We start from the raw sequence: 16,665 nt of genomic DNA, 5'->3' as shown, positions 1-16,665 counted from the left end.
GATTTACATTCCAAACCTTCTGATTGAATTTGTGTCTTCAAATTAAGCTGTCACACTTGATTTATACTGTGGCAAGAACCATCATTTGCCAAGTCCAGATAACTTGCTTGACTTTCTGTTTCTGACCTTCAGATTATGGTGATTTTTTGGTTTGTTTTGAACTAACTGGAAGGTTAGTACATACTGAATTAACTAAGTTTTCCTGTTTATATTGTAACCTTCTTTTTGCATGAGAGGGTCTTGTCATTTTCAATAGCTAGGGTAATACTAACACCAAATTGTTTTATGTGACAAGGAAGCAAAAGGAAAGTGATTAACAGGTAATGTGACAGAAAAATTTCAGCCATATCCTTATGCTGGTCGTTAGTTGAATGTTATCTTGATTTCCCCCTCCCTTTTAGACTCTACATTCTTCCATCATGTTGTCATCGTTTCGTAAAGTCAAAGTCCAGGTATTTTTCCATAATGCATGAAGTGCCCTTGCCACACTTGCCTGCCTTTATTGCAGTGACCTGTTTGTAACAAAAACCACTAGTTTGAGTTTATTCTATACAGCAGGTGCTTTATTTGCACTTAGTGTGAGTCTGGTCTGCCTTTCCTTTAATACTTTGAGTTGCCTAATTTCTGTCTGTGATGCATGATGTGTGAACATTTTATAGGAGTTATAGTTCAATATAATCAGGTTTTGATCTCCCAAGAGATTTTTATTTTAAAATGTACATGAGCAGAATCTTTTTCTTTATAGCTTCTGCAAATCAACTGTGAGGTGATTTACAGTGTAGAACATTGTGCATTCAAAGCCGTTTTGGTTCCTGTTCATCCACTTGCACAAATTTATAATCCTTGTGTTGTTGTGCTGTAACTGTTTCTACACAGTGATGCTTCTGTTTCAGTGGTGGTAAAATAAATAGCATGTATGGATCAGACTTCAGCTGGGGAACACAAGCAACTAGATTTTATTTTGAAAAGGTAGTGATGCAAATGTTTATACTGCAATTAAAATGATAATGAAAAGATAACAAATGGGGATGAAAAATGCTGGGGTTAATTATATAATCTTGCATTACCTGTAAACTCTGCATTTCTGCAATGCAGTCAAGGTAATTTGCTTTCTCAGGAGTTTCAGCAGAGTGCAGTCCTTGCCAGCCCTCAATAGTTTTATCAAAGGTCTGTGATGTTAAAGCACAAGCAAATTCAGGAATCCTCCTCCTATGTGAAGACACCAAATTCAGATGGGCAATTCAACTGCTCTTGTTTAAATAGTGGAAATGAGATTTTAAGATTAAATGCCTAAAAATGATCAGGTCTTTGTCTGTCTTCATATTTCAAAAGTGCATAGTTGAGGCTGTGCTCAAACCCTCTTGTCAGCCTAAATCACTAGCTTTGCAACCACTTTGGTTTAAACAATTTACTTTTTTTCTTCCTTCTAATGTGATAGTTTCTGCATCCCTGCAATACCTGCTTAAATTTTGGGTCTGGTTTGAATTTTACCTGCATTGTGGTTAGTTCTACAGCATCAAAAAGCAACTTCAGCACATCTTGATTTTTTTTTTTCTTTTTTTTTTTTGGGACTGCAGTGCTTGACTTGATTTTTCTGGCTTGGAATTTGTGGAGGTTTGGGGCTGTCAGTGACCTTCCTTAATAGCATATTTAGACACAGTGTTCTGCTGCACATAGTCTGACCTTAAAATGTCTTTATTTTGTAAAAGTTAAATTCAGCAAACCAAAAGGCTGGGCATTAATTTTGTCCCAATGGTGTCCTGGTCTCTAGGATAGGATATGGCATCCTTTAGCTCCTTCTCTGTAACACAACATGCTCAAATCTCCATGTTTTCAGAAGGATTCTCTTTGATTTCCTAGCACTACAAGTACTTATGGACTTCCCTAAGCCAGGCAGTCATGGTGGTTTGTTTCTTCCCTGGTGTTTTGAGGGAGCTGTGAATTGGAGAAATCAAAGCTGGGGAAAATGTGTTGGGTTTTTTTTTTCCTCTGTTCTTTTGAAGGTTATTTTCACATCCATTTTTTGCTTAAAGAAGAAAGCTCAGCAATCTGTTCCAGTTCCCCAGGAGGGAGTAGCTGATATCAGTTAAATCTTCTTTAGACAAGATTGAGGATGTGTGATGTTGATGAACATTAAAAAAATGCATTGAGCTGTTCATGTGTGCATACTTGGGAAACAGGAATGTTTTGGTAGGGAAAATGTTTCTGTTACAGGCTACTGCTGAAGTCATGTATGATGAATATGTGTAACACATGAGGACTTGTCTTAAGAGAAAACTATTTTACTACTTCTGAAGATTTTTATATACTGATATCTGATTGTTTTTCAGGCAAAGGAGTTAAATTTTTTTGAAGCTTCGTGTAATTGCTTTTAAAAATACACCAAGATCTTCTGCCTAGCACTGAATGTGTTTCACATTTGTGCTTTTAAATCCCTGAAAACATGTTTTGATAAGGGAAATGCTGACAGCTCTGCTGTGTGGCACCGCTGTAATTCCTGTTGAACCCACCTCGATGCCGCTGTTCCTGAACTTGAATGGCGTGGCTGACATCATCGCTGTTGCACTGCGGTGTCTGTAAATACCTGCAGTTGTATATTTTAGTGTGCTGTTATGGATCACTTGATTTGACTGGGGAAGGCATAGATGGAAGGATGAGAGTAATAAGTTTGTTTTGTTGTTTCAGGCTTTTTCCCTTAATTTTCCAACTTCTTTTTTTGGCTGTTTCTTTTCCTTTTTAAAATAACATCACCAAAACGATGCAGTGTGAAGAAGCATTTCTGATATTTTTAGTTAAGACATAAGCTGACCTAATGTTAGTCTTACAGCATGAAAGCAGGAATGAAATGTCACCAGGACAGTCCAGATCTGCTGTCTGGGGCCTGGAAAGTTCCCTCAGCTCCGTCCTTATCGCCCTGCACCGGCTGTGCCGGGCGGGGCCGGAGGGATGCCGGTTATCTGGGGACAGCCTGGCACAGTCTCATCCCAGTGCTTTTCACCTGAAAAACTTCTAGTTGGTGGGATTCGTGCAAGAAGTGCAGAGGTGTATCCTAGGTGTCTTCAAACGGTGTAGTTGAACCAAGAAGTTTTGGGACTGTTTTAGAGGGGTGTTTGGTATTCCAGGGAGTGCTGCAGTTGGAGGTGATAACGTGGGAGGGAGGGAGACTGCATTGTTCTGCAGCATCCATGACTTTTGAGTTCTGAGCTCCCTGGTGGATCTGGCAGCACAGACACTGCTGACGTCGGCTGGGGCTGCAGGAAGAACAGTCCATTATTGCTACGCTAAAGCACTTCTTTTACAATTGACTTGCTCCACTGTAGTTACAAAAGGAGCCTTTATTTTAACCAGTTCCAGCAAAAAGAGGAGCCAGATTGCCTGGCTTGTGTGGTGAGAGGCAAACCAGCTCCCAGGGTAAATTACGGAAGGTCTCCCATTTGGCTTTCAATATTGTAACAGTGTTTGAAATTATAATTTAAACAATTGAAATCTTTCCCTAAATTAATAATGTAAATAATTTAATAATTTAAAATGTTTTCAAAACAGTTTGTGGAGGTTATTTTTTAATATTGAAATACAAGTTGAGTTGTATTGTACAGTGAATGAGTGTACAGTGTTCCAGAGACTGACCAGGATTTCATTTTCTCCCAGCACTGCTCAAACCCAGAATCAGCAGAGGGGCTCCAGCCATGCAGTACATTAGACCAGCTGCCACTGTGTTATTCCAGAACACAATGCAGATTAAAAGAAATGTTTTTGGGATTCAAACACAGCATGACAGGGCAGGAAAGGAAGTTTTTAGCAATAATTTCCTTTCCTGGTGGAAAAAGGCTGTTTGAAAGAGTGCTGGAACAAACAGCTGCTTTCTCAGGGAACCATATCTGTGCCTGAGCAGCTCGAGTTATGTTCAGGAGTTTGAGCTTTTAATACTCAGATACACTAATCAAGTGGAGATTTTGGTAGCACTGCCAGGCAAAACCTGGGTTTTGTTTATGTAACACAGTCTGCAGACACTGGGGTGTTTTTTTTTCCTTGCCCTCTTTTGACAGTAATGAGTGGAAGGAAAAACAAAGCTGAATTTTCTTTCCTTCCTGCAAGTGCCGCAGTGCAGTTGAGGCTTAGAGTTCACGAGAGCAAGGAGTGCTGCTGGCACGGCTGTCCTCTGGAGGGTGGGGACCTTGGAAGGGTAGCTCAGGAATGTGTGGATTCGTCCCCATATGTTCCTTTCTGTCAGATTGTCCTTTTACAAGTGCTTGGAAAATACGGCCCTGTAGATCACTTTCCAACCTGTGGAGTTTTCCATACAATCATGCAAGATACATGTCTAATTAAAGCATGCAGCTAACTAATGACTAAATAACAATTTAATATTTAATGACTTGTTTTAACTGATTGTCCATGCCTTTTAGTCTGCAATTCTAGTCTGGGTTTCTCCCCAAAAAGATAGGACTGAGAAGAACCTTTAGCTTGGAGGGTGCAGAATTGATGGTAGAAAAGTATTAAGTGAGTGACTTGTGTAATCACTTGTACACAAAGACATACATTGCAAAATGGTTCAGGCACAGAGTGTTTGTTGCAGCAACCTCTTGAAATGCACTTAGTTATTAAATAAGTGGTTAAATATTCAAAATTCAGTGATAATAATAGTTCCACTTTTAAAATTTGTGTTACAGTTCTGTTCTAGTGCCCAGATCTTTTACTGAAAATCAGATTGCTTTTGGAAAGTTTAGGAACTGAAAATTTAAGGTTGTCGCAATTTTAATAAAAAAGAGCAAAAGCAGATCAGTAGTCAGGTCTTTGCTGCCTGTGGTAACAATACTAGGCTTTAGTACATAAAGCAATGTGGAAGGATTTTCAGTCAGAGCAAGAATCATTGGTTAAACAAAATGCTCCTTGACTTACTTGACTAAGGCCACATCTGTGAAGCCTCTTACTGGCTTCTGAAAGGTTATGTAGAGAGTGGCAGGATGGGTTTGTAACTTTTTTAAATTGAGAGACTGAAGAAGAGATGCATCAGACAGAGAATGTGAGTCTGTATATGTATGTAATACACGTGGGCCACTTAACTGTTGTTCAAAGAAGAGTAATATTCTTTAGTTTAGTATTGAATAAATACAATATTTCAAGATACTGTATGTTGTACGAGAAATATGTTTTGTCTGTATCTACACATATTTGTGCACAAACCCATCTTTTTAGCTGTTGTGTTGGACACTTGCATGCTACAGTGAGATGACACAGACTTTATATGACTGCAGACATATTTGTCCAAACCAAATAGATGTTAAATGTCTTTGTGAATTTTCCTTTACCACTTTCTGCTGGAAGTGTGGTTTTAGTTATATGTAAGATTTTTTACCCGTACCTGCACACACAGAGTAAGACTGTAAGTAAACCACGTGTGATTTGAAAAAACCACTTTTTTCTGCATGAATCTCTTCCTGATCTACCAATGTTTTGTAAGACAAACATAATGGGGTTTTAATTTTGCTTTTAGAAAATGGACCCAAGTGGTGTAAAAGTGTTGGAAACAGCAGAAGATATCCAAGAAAGGCGTCAGCAAGTTTTGGACCGTTACCACAGGTTCAAGGAACTCTCTTCTCTAAGGCGCCAAAAACTTGAAGATTCCTATCGATTCCAGTTTTTCCAGCGTGATGCAGATGAGCTTGAAAAATGGATCCAAGAGAAACTGCAGATTGCATCTGATGAAAATTACAAAGACCCAAGCAATTTGCAGGCAAGTCCTCCTGCCACATTATATTTCCTGTACTATTAATTTTAGGGCGTTCCAGGTCAGCTGGTACAGAACAAACACAGAAATGAAACTTGATCGGAGAGTGAAGAAAGATGGATGCAAATACCTGTGACCTTGCAAAGTGCTCTTCAAAAGCCTGGCTTTTTTGCTGATGTAATTGGAATGTTTCTAATAATGGATTAGATGCTACATCAGCATAGAACAAAGTGATCAGTGTAATGTAGTGTAAAACCAACTTTGTTTAATTCTAGAATTTGTTGGATGCCTTAACTCTGTGAATAAATGTGAATTATCACTTATTGTTTCCACAAAAAAAAAAAAATGTATTTATAAAAAATAAGCTTGTGTGGGTAGAACTAGCTGACAGGTTCTCAGGGGTTTGAACACTGTTATGTGCAAGAGCAAACACAAGTAAAACATTACTAAAACTGGGATGTTTGAATCCACGTGTTGATCCACCACATGATACAACTGATTTCAGCTGTGCAGTTTTAGTATTTGTTTGTCAGTCCTGAATATGCATAAAATACATTTAAAATCTTGCTGCTGGGGAATGTGGAAGTGCTCCTGCACCAAATCTCAGTTGCATTCTTTGATGTTTTCCTTCCAGGGGAAGCTGCAGAAGCACCAAGCCTTTGAGGCTGAGGTGCAGGCCAATTCAGGAGCCATCATTAAACTGGATGAGACTGGAAATCAGATGATTAACGAAAGCCATTTTGCATCTGAAACCATAAGAGTGAGTTTTAAAGCTTTTTTCCCCTCCCTGCCTCTTACAGGCCTTTTCTTAAGCACTTTGTTCAGATTGCACAGATAACTCTATATTCAAAACCTCTCTTTAAAATTCTACAGGTATTTGATTAGTGAAATAATGAGAAAATTTGTATTTGTAAAGCTCGGAGGTGGTTTTCTCTTTCATGAGCACCCAGCTCATACCTTCTTTTGGATCTGGTTCTGAGGAGAATTTATTTAAAGATGAGATGTTTTTGTAGTGATTATCAAACTTAATTGATAAGTTCAGCATTCATTCTAACTGGCCTTTACTGGTTCAGTCCTTCACGCCGTACCGGACTGCCCAGCGCCCGATAGTCACAGCCACCCAAGTGGGGTCCCACATACGAGTAGGTGAAGCTTGTGGCTCTGCAGTGCATCTTGTTTTTGCAGTGTCTCCTTCCTTCCTTAGCTGACAGTTTGCACCATCCTTCTGGGCAGTGCTCAGAGCTCTTTCCTCCCTTGAAACCTCTTTAATTGAACTCACTGAGTGGATCAAGTGGTACCTGCCCATGATGTTCAAAAGCTTCTCTTGAATGACTTTCAAGTTTCAGGTCTTGATGAGCAAAGTGTAACAGACAATGGGTGGAGCAGTTACTTTCCTGTTTTGCAAGTTGTGTGCATGTGTGGGAGTGTGGTTTTACTTTTTGTTGTCTCTATAGTTTCTAGTGACTCCCAATAGTATTGAAAGGCCAAGTGCAGCCAGAGAAACTCAATATTAAAACTAGTAATTGCTCCTAGTATGTCCATATCATGTCACTTCACAAAGTTAGCTAAATATATTACTGTTTAGTGTTAAGAGAAGTGGTTAAAATACAGTGAAATAGCCTGTTTGACTTAAAACAAATATGTTGTCTTAAATAAAATAAATTCTGAAAGGAAGATGCTATTCACTTATTGGGAGTTGATTTTCATATAAAAGACTGAACATGTGAAGGGGAGAGCAGCTAATTTTTGGTATGACTTCATATTAGCTTAAAATTTAAATCAAATTTTATCTCAATATGTTTAGCTCATAGTTACTTAAAGATAACTATTTGATAGCTTCATTAATGAATAACAACTGTCTAAATACTCGGTTCAGTAATTTCTAATTTTGTGTTACAACACTTTACGTAATTTGAAAACTATTTACTAGAGATGAAATCATGAGGTTTGTCCCTCATCCTTTGTCTAAAGTAAGATTTAGGATGTACAACTTCAGAAAAATAAATCTACTGTTAAGGACAGGAAGGGAATAAATCTCATCTTCTTTGACAGGGGATTTTAATAACAACATCCTTTTGTTTCAGACTCGACTGCAGGAGCTGCACCGACTATGGGAATTACTGATGGAAAAGATGAGAGAGAAGGGAGTCAAATTATTGCAAGCACAGAAGTTGGTGCAGTATTTACGGGAATGTGAAGATGTCTTGGACTGGATCAATGACAAGGTCTATAATTACCTCCCTTTATTGTATCCTTGATGGGAAATTTGATGTGTTTGTGTGAAAAACTTCGGTCAGCATGGAGTTGCTGGAGGTCAGGTAGTCTCAGAAAGCTTGTAAAGGCACCTGTATGTTTTATTTAGTTATTCACACTGCATCAGCAGTATATGTGCAAAGTACTGCTGTTCTTTTGCAGCCACAATAAAAGTTATTAGTCTAAGAGGAAGCCTGTTTGCTGGAGAGTACTTTTAGCATAATCAATTCATTCTTTGCTTTGAGAAGACAAATAAAATTCAAGTTTCCTCTAAGGGAAATCTTCAACACATAAAAAGCATCAAGCAGTGTGTAGATAGTTACTAAATGGTTGGAATATGTTTAGATATACATTGTAAGGACATGAGCTGTAGGAGGACTGTTGGTTTTGATTCTTTGAACTCTAAAGAAGCAGACCACAAACCACACTATCAAAAGGAAAAAAAGCCACAAAACAATCACACTGGTTTTCTTAAATGATGGTTTGCTATTTTGTATCACTGTGGGTTCAAACTGTAAACCCTGCATAACTGTTACTGAATACAGCACTGCACTTTTTGTGCAGAAATCTTGGGTCAGGAGCCTACAGCAAATGCCCATAAACAGTGTAAAAAGGAACTAATTCTAGTCACTCTTTGTGATAAAAATTTGTATTTGAAAAATTAATATGTCCAAGGAGGATGAAAAAATAACCCCCTTAGTGATCTTGCATATTTTCTGCAATAATGATTAGGTGTTGGGGCAGGGAATGGAGCTTAATGAATAAACTTCATAGTTTTAAGTCTGACCTTAAACACTGTGATTGTCTTTGACCTATTGAAAATTAGGAATTAGGACACTGTGCTTCCTAATTTTAATAGTGATTTCCCATAGGATATACTGAAATTAACTTTTTTGTTTTTTCAATGTGCTAGGAAGCAATAGTGACATCAGAAGAGCTTGGACAGGACTTAGAGCATGTTGAAGTTTTGCAAAAGAAGTTTGAAGAGTTCCAGACAGACCTTGCAGCTCATGAAGAAAGAGTAAATGAAGTGAACCAGTTTGCTGGCAAACTTATCCAGGTAAGTAACTTATCATTTATTGGTGTTGAAAATCTCTCTTGGCAAGTCAGCACAGCAAACATTTGTCTGTAACTTCCCCTCTTTCCCCCCTGTTTGGGGAAGATCTTTAAGCTTGGCTCCGCATGGGTACTTGGCTATCTTCTCTTTAAATGGTGTTCTTCTGCTGAACAGCCTGCATAATTGCCCCATCTGGGAATGCTCCTGAAAATATGGAGAATAGTGATTAGTAAGAGGAACCATTATGTTGGAGTTAAATTTATCTCCCTTGGACAGGGAGGTTTAATATGTCTTCTGGTTTGATATCTGGGGCCTGATCAAGGATGGAGGCAGGGCATTCCAGGGAAAAAGAAGGTACTGTTTATAGTCCTCTTCCCATGGCCTAATCAGTATATAGGGAAAACACTACATGAGTATTGAATGTTTGCACAGTGAAATTTCAGGGAAACTATTGAATTGGGTGATCATCTGGAAAGGACAGTAATTATAAATTGATCTCTTGAAGACCAGCAGCATTTTGTCAATGGATGTAAAAGCAAAGAACATATGAAAATAGCATTTTTCCTTTGCTTGCCAGGAAACACATCCTGAAGAGGAACTGATAAAGTCCAAACAAGATGAAGTAAATGCAAGCTGGCAGCGTCTTAAGGGACTTGCCCTTCAGAGGCAAGGAAAACTCTTCGGGGCAGCTGAAGTTCAGCGTTTCAACAGGTATGAACTTGGCTGGATCTGCTGAATGATGTAACCCTTGTGTGGGTGTTTAATGATGCATTCAGCTGCACACAGTAGTATGAGAAGAGCTACTGTCTCCTGTGGCTTTGCTTTGCTCTTCTGCATGACTTGCTGAATGAAGACCTCGTTGTTCTACAATTACTTCAAAATGGTCATTCTGATAGAGCTTTTCAGAACTTGGCAGTTTTGCTCTCCTTTCCTCTGAGGGCTTTTTCCCCCAGTTCTGTCCTACATAAGCCTTGAATGGGGTGTGGTTTTGTTTATTGGATGTCAGCCCAATTGTTCTGGAGGCTCTGAGCAATGACTTTCTATTCTCATCTCCATCTACAGCATTTTGAGATTTGCTGTAATTAAGCTGGCGAAGGGTCCAGAGTAGGAAATTGATCCACTCCATGACAGTGCTCAGTGGTGCTGTAATTCCTGGTTTGCATCTGGTAACAGTGGCCTGTTAATATGCTTCAAAGTTTCTTGAGATGCAAAGAAAGTCTATTTATTTGTTTTCTAAAGGATGTTTGTAGTTGGCTGTAGTGTTTATATATATGGGTTTATATGCTAGTACGTCTGGCACACATACGGGAACACATCCTGCTTCCTTCCTTTTTCTGTACAAGACAAACTGCTTTCAATTTGTGCTTTGTTTTGAAGGGATGTGGATGAAACAATCAGCTGGATTAAGGAGAAAGGGCAGTTGATGGCCTCGGATGATTTTGGCAGAGACTTAGCCAGTGTGCAGGCATTACTGCGCAAGCACGAAGGCCTGGAAAGAGACCTGGCAGCTCTGGAAGATAAGGTACCCCTGTGAGATGTATTTCATCTGCAGTTTAAATGAGGTAACCAGCTTGTAAAAGGCTGGAAGCTCACTCTCAGTTTGTGCCTGGGTTTAGGTGAAGGCCCTGTGTGCAGAAGCTGACCGTTTGCAGCAGTCTCACCCAATAAATGCTTCCCAAATTCAAGTGAAAAGGGAGGAGCTCATTGCCAACTGGGAACAGATCCGGACGCTGGCAGCAGAGAGGCACGCTCGCCTCAACGACTCCTACAGGTGGGTCACTGCAGCAGGACAGTGCTGCTTCCCTCCTTTTCACACTGACAGAGGGCTCTTGGAAGGAGAAGAAAGGGGTGCCATTTCCAAAATTTTGGGATGATTCTGGTATTTTCAGAGCAGTCTCATTCACCAAATTCTATTTTGTACTAACCTCTTGTAGTAAAGAAATATTTATGTGATTGAAAATTATTGCAGCCTTTTGTCATTCTCTGGGTGTGGCTCAACTATGAAAATAGACACAGTGATGTTTTAGGACATTTGCTGTTTTCTCCATCTGGGTTGAGATGTGCATTTGGAAGTACATTATCTGAATATGTTTCAGTTTTGCTGAAAAAAAAAGCTTTTTTAATACTTTTATTACAAATCTGTTCACTCGTCTTTGAGTCTCTATGAAGACTGAAGTATCATATTGTTTGGTATATTGTCTGAGACCAAATGAATTCCCTGTTTCTGTGGTAGGTTTTCTTTTTGCTGTGGAGTTTGTGTTCATCCAGTCTGTGTCTGTACTAACCTGGTCTCTGAAACATAACCTGTTAGATTACTGTTGAGAAGACATGCTAAAAACAAACTAATCCCAGTATGGTGGTTAGTTTACATCCTCTCTGGTTTTGTTTTTCTGCCCTTTGTTCCTTCCCACATTGTGGGATTTTTGGCAGTGGAGACCCACACGAATAATCTTTACCTTCCCTGACATAGTCTCTTCAGAGCAATTAACAGCAAATGTAAAAAGGAAACAGAAACTGATCACTTTTGCTGATAAGTGTTAAGCATATGCCAAAGGCAACAACTAAAGGCCTTCTGGAAGGAATTTAAGGATTTGTTTGCTCGTTTTAAGGCTGAGGCATGTGCAGTTGAAATTTTCTGTCAGTTCCCTCCCCCACACACTATTACAGTTGTGACAGAAGCAGCCCTTTGAGTTATCTTCCGAACTATATTTTGATTTCTGTTGTCCTCAGTGTGTAGTTAGGAATATTAATTTTACTTACAATATAAGCTATATGCAAAATGTATCTTTGAGACACTGATTTAGAGCCCAGCATTTTCATAACTTCAAAAGACTTCTTTTTTTGATTGAAAGTATATTTAGTTACTTAATATTCTGAGCAGTTTTTTGTGTTGTTTTATTTGTATCTGAGGAACAGCTTTTATGTTTGTAACCCTTTGAGGAAAGGGGAGAGAAACTCTGCAAATTAATTATTCCTAATAATTTTTTGCTTTGCTTACCTAAGGCTGCAGCGCTTTCTGGCAGACTTCCGAGACCTCACCAGCTGGGTGACTGAGATGAAGGCTCTGATAAATGCTGATGAACTTGCCAATGATGTGGCTGGAGCAGAAGCCCTCCTAGACAGACATCAGGAACATAAGGTAGAGTGGTTATACAGCCAAATCCAGTCAGCAGCCCTCTGATTTGGATGTCTGACACGGTCTCTGAGTCAGTGTTGTAGCACTGGAATGCTACATTTGATCATGCAATTAACACTGTAGGTTCTTGTCTTGATTTCATATTCTTAAATTGTTTCCAGATGGTTGATATATACTAAGTATTTAAGAATGCTTATGATAATATTTTGTAAAAAATAGGCCTGATAGCAGCCAGTTGGACTAATGATTGTTTTTGTTATCCATCATCAGGAATTCCTATAATTAAGCAGAAAGAACACAGCTCAAATAAACTTTTAGTTTCATTTTAATGTAGAAATTTATACATACCTTATGTGCATTGTAAGGTAATTCTGACACTCTGTGCTAAGATAAATTTTGGTAACAACTTTTTCACATGTCCTTCCATAGGGAGAAATTGATGCCCATGAAGACAGCTTCAAATCTGCTGATGAGTCAGGCCAGGCTTTGCTCTCTGCTGGGCACTATGCTTCTGATGAAGTTAAAGAAAAGGTAAGTTGAGAGAAAGAGATCCTAGAGGAATTTTGTGTCTTCCTTCTGTGTCCTTTAATTTAAAAGTATAATCACATCAGGAACTGGAGATTTCATTGTTTACACAGGAGGTCATTTTCAATTCAGTGCTAACCACTTTTTTAGAGTCACAATTTGATTTTACATTGAGATGGAAGGGAACTAGAGTGTTAAATAAAATGATTATATTTTCCTCTTCCCAATCAATTAGCTGACCATCCTCTCAGATGAAAGGTCTGCCTTGCTGGAACTGTGGGAGCTCCGCAGACAGCAGTATGAGCAGTGCATGGACCTGCAGCTTTTCTACAGAGACACTGAACAAGTTGACAACTGGATGAGCAAACAAGAAGTGAGTGCCTATCTTTGAATTCTTCAGATATGATGGACTTTAATTTCTGGGTAGTCTTTTGTAAGCTTAAGCAATTGGTATTACCTGCTGGCGGTGCCATAAACACCCACGAGTGAGTGGGTGCTGTGTTATTTATCTGACTGCCTGCAATGGTGCGATGGCAGTTTCCATCTAAAGCTGAAACTATGAGCTGTGACTAGTGGGCTTGATGTGGCTTTTGTGTGTGTTAACTCTTGTAAAATGCTGGTTGAATAAGAAGCTGAAAAGAATTATTGGCTGTTAGAAGCATAAAGCAAACACCATGCCAGTTGGCCATCTTTACCTTTCAGTGATAACATATGGCAGGAAATATCCTTGGCTGTGCTTGAGCTCACTTAGAGCAGCTGAGTACGGAAACATAAAAATGTGTTTGTGTCCTTACTTCAGGCATTTCTGCTGAATGAAGACCTTGGTGATTCTCTGGACAGTGTGGAGGCTCTTCTAAAGAAGCATGAAGACTTTGAGAAATCCCTAAGTGCCCAAGAGGAGAAAATCACAGTAAGACATTGACATTAGGCCATCACTAAATGGACAAGAAGTGAAACAAAGGCATTTATTAACTGGGGAGGAGACACTGCTAGAGGGTGGTAAAGGATGGAGTTTGCTTTGCAGAATGATCTTCTGTTAAGTGGGATGTATTCGCTCTAAATAACAGGTATTGGCTCTAAAATGGAAAATAGTGGAAAAGGTGTGGGATAGGGCTTAATTTCTGTCTCAGAGCCAGGTAACCTGGTGCTTCCTTATCATACCAGCACACAAGTGGATGAATATTTGTCAAAAACCTGCAGTCTTCCACATGGAGAGGATGAGGGTACAGAGCAGGGAGTGTAAGGATAGATCTGCTAATGGCTTTCTACCAGTTTTACTGTGATAAACTTTGGGGAATTGATATACTAAGCAAATTTGCACAAGCAATTTCTACTTCTACCAAATAAATGGAAACTTGTTTTTCCTCTAGGCATTAGATGAATTTGCTACTAAGCTGATTCAGAATAACCACTATGCCATGGATGATGTTGCAACCCGCAGAGATGCTGTAAGTATCAAAAATACATTTAGACTGTAGGTGTTAAATCTTGTTCTGCTTTATTATTTTACATGGTTTGACTTCAATATAGGATAAGTCAGTGGAGTTGTCCCAGGAGGGTACAGTGGAGGTTCTCACAAGCTTGAGGAATTTAAAAACCTTTTACTTTTTTCTTTTTTCAGCTGCTGAGCCGCCGAAATGCCCTTCATGAAAGAGCCATGTACCGCCGTGCTCAGCTGGCGGATTCTTTCCATCTGCAGCAGTTTTTCCGAGATTCTGATGAGCTCAAGAGTTGGGTTAATGAAAAGATGAAAACTGCAACTGATGAGGCCTACAAGGTGAACACAAAGATGAATGGTAGAATGCTTTTATGGCAGTACCAGGCTTAATCAGTCTAATGACACAAAACAACATCAGCCAAAATGTTGCTGATAGTCAGTGATATTAATGGCAACAGGAGGAATTGTGTAATTTCTTCCTGACCCCAAGAGGCATTTTCCCATCATGTAGTAATCATGCCTATCCAATAGCTTAAGAATTCTGATTTGAGGCATATTCTTGGCACCAGATCCTCTGGTTACACCATGGCATGTCTATGAATGTAGTTCAATTTCAAAAATTCGTCAGAGATCTTTAGGTACTGATTTTGCATTGAAATGTTCTATTTCTTCATCTGTAGGATCCATCAAACTTGCAAGGTAAAGTTCAGAAACACCAGGCTTTTGAAGCAGAGCTGTCTGCTAACCAGAGTCGTATTGATGCCCTGGAGAAAGCTGGCCAGAAGCTGATTGATGTCAAGCACTACGCGTCCGATGAGGTGGCAGCTCGCATGAATGAAGTCATCAGCTTGTGGAAGAAACTTCTGGAGGCCACTGAGCTCAAAGGTATGACTTGCTCAGAAGAATATGGGCAAATTTCTAGAGACTTTAGCTGGAAGAAGACAGGAAATGAGTTAACTTCGGTTTCCACTTGACTTACCTGTCCTGTTCTCCTCTTGCCTGTCTCTCTCAGGTATAAAACTGCGAGAAGCCAATCAGCAACAGCAGTTTAATCGCAATGTGGAGGACATTGAGCTCTGGCTGTATGAAGTAGAAGGACACTTGGCTTCTGATGATTATGGAAAAGATCTTACTAATGTTCAGAATCTTCAGAAGAAACACGCACTGCTAGAGGCAGATGTTGCTGCCCATCAGGTACGGAAAATAATTTTTATTCCTGCAATTTCAGATCTGCTCACTCAAAAGATGGTATTTTCAGATATGTTCAGTCAGAGACCTTAGCAGGTCTGGTTTTTATAATTTTTTTAGCTTTGGGTTTTACAGTTTGGTTATCAGAAATAATTGTGAACTAAAACATAACTTGTATGTCCCTAAAAGAATATCTTTATAACTTCAATAGAAATGAGTTTCTCAGTCACTGCAGCCACCTCACAGAAATTCTGACCTAACGCTGTTTCTGGACCAATTTTAGGATCGGATAGATGGCATTACCATCCAGGCACGCCAGTTCCAGGAGGCTGGGCACTTTGATGCTGACAATATCAAGAAGAAACAAGAAGCTTTAGTGGCTCGTTACGAAGCTCTGAAGGACCCCATGGTAGCTCGCAAGCAGAAACTTGCCGATTCTCTTCGCCTGCAGCAGCTTTTCCGTGACATTGAGGATGAAGAGACCTGGATTAGGGAAAAAGAACCTATTGCAGCTTCAACAAACCGAGGTTGGTCTATCCTTGTATCTCTAGGATTCAAATGTCAGAATTGCTCTGTTATAAATTATATCTTGATAGAAAATGCTCTGAAAATTTCAGAGCTGTTTGTTGTAATTAACGTTGCCCAGAGTTACATATATGCCGTTGCCCCTGGGTCTCTGTTATGTTGCTTATATAATTGCAGTGGTAACAAAGTTTCCATAGTGCTCTAGCCTCATCTTAAGAGTTCTCCCTGTGCAAGTTTGTGTATTGCTGGCTGCAGCTGCCTTAAAATTTTTGTTTTATCTAGTGACTCTGATTTAGCTGATTAATTATTTTGTATCTTTCAGGCAAGGACTTAATTGGTGTCCAGAATCTGTTAAAGAAGCACCAGGCTTTGCAGGCAGAAATTGCAGGCCATGAGCCTCGTATTAAAGCGGTCACACAGAAGGGAAATGCTATGGTGGAAGAAGGTATGTCTCAATATTTTTTAACTCTGTCTTTTGTTCTCTGGCCCAGCACAGTTAAGAATTAGTGCCTGATTTTATCCTGATAATAATGAACTCCTGGTCATCCTTTCACCCAAAAATAAAAATAGCTTCCTAGATGGGGACCTGTCCTAATTTTGACAGCTCTCTGTCTACTCTTGATGAACGCTTATTTAGCAATTTTGTGCCTATTGTATTTAGTCTCAATAAGTCTGTTAAAGGGCTCTATCTGAGATACATAATCATGATGTGAGAGAAAATTCTCTACAAAGACAGTAATTCTTGCTTTTAAATAAATAGGCATCTTTATTTCTGACTGTGTGTTATTAACATGAAAATTTTAAAAATAATTCTG

At 39.2% G+C, this 16,665-nt stretch overlaps 2 protein-coding genes across 16 annotated transcripts in view; one reads left to right on the top strand and one right to left on the bottom strand.

The window, feature by feature from the left end:
• The window catches only part of BBLN (bublin coiled coil protein), a 95,221-nt gene that overhangs the window by 45,166 nt on the left and 33,390 nt on the right, over positions 1-16,665 (bottom strand). The window lies entirely within an intron of this gene.
• SPTAN1 (spectrin alpha, non-erythrocytic 1) overlaps positions 1-16,665 on the top strand; it is a 46,201-nt gene that overhangs the window by 3,049 nt on the left and 26,487 nt on the right. For 12 of the 15 annotated variants that reach the window (XM_068211345.1, XM_068211353.1, XM_068211352.1 and 9 more), the window contains exons 2-18: positions 5,495-5,734; positions 6,363-6,488; positions 7,813-7,953; positions 8,895-9,041; positions 9,616-9,749; positions 10,416-10,560; positions 10,655-10,809; positions 12,042-12,177; positions 12,604-12,705; positions 12,935-13,072; positions 13,499-13,609; positions 14,070-14,147; positions 14,321-14,476; positions 14,818-15,022; positions 15,150-15,331; positions 15,609-15,852; positions 16,173-16,295. In XM_068211345.1, the coding sequence (XP_068067446.1) occupies positions 5,498-5,734; positions 6,363-6,488; positions 7,813-7,953; positions 8,895-9,041; positions 9,616-9,749; positions 10,416-10,560; positions 10,655-10,809; positions 12,042-12,177; positions 12,604-12,705; positions 12,935-13,072; positions 13,499-13,609; positions 14,070-14,147; positions 14,321-14,476; positions 14,818-15,022; positions 15,150-15,331; positions 15,609-15,852; positions 16,173-16,295 (2,560 nt within the window). In that variant the 5' untranslated portion in view covers positions 5,495-5,497. Of the gene's footprint in view, positions 1-404; positions 453-5,494; positions 5,735-6,362; positions 6,489-7,812; positions 7,954-8,894; positions 9,042-9,615; positions 9,750-10,415; positions 10,561-10,654; positions 10,810-12,041; positions 12,178-12,603; positions 12,706-12,934; positions 13,073-13,498; positions 13,610-14,069; positions 14,148-14,320; positions 14,477-14,817; positions 15,023-15,149; positions 15,332-15,608; positions 15,853-16,172; positions 16,296-16,665 lie in introns of those variants that run through there. The other 3 variants (XM_068211354.1, XM_068211356.1, XM_068211355.1) reach the window with 1 other exon arrangement.

Source organism: Anomalospiza imberbis, chromosome 21 (genome assembly GCF_031753505.1).
Source record: "Anomalospiza imberbis isolate Cuckoo-Finch-1a 21T00152 chromosome 21, ASM3175350v1, whole genome shotgun sequence".
Classification (NCBI taxonomy): Eukaryota; Metazoa; Chordata; class Aves; order Passeriformes; family Viduidae; genus Anomalospiza; species Anomalospiza imberbis.
The sequence above is the reverse complement of the archived record's forward strand: the minus strand, read 5'-3'. Positions and strand labels throughout refer to the sequence as shown.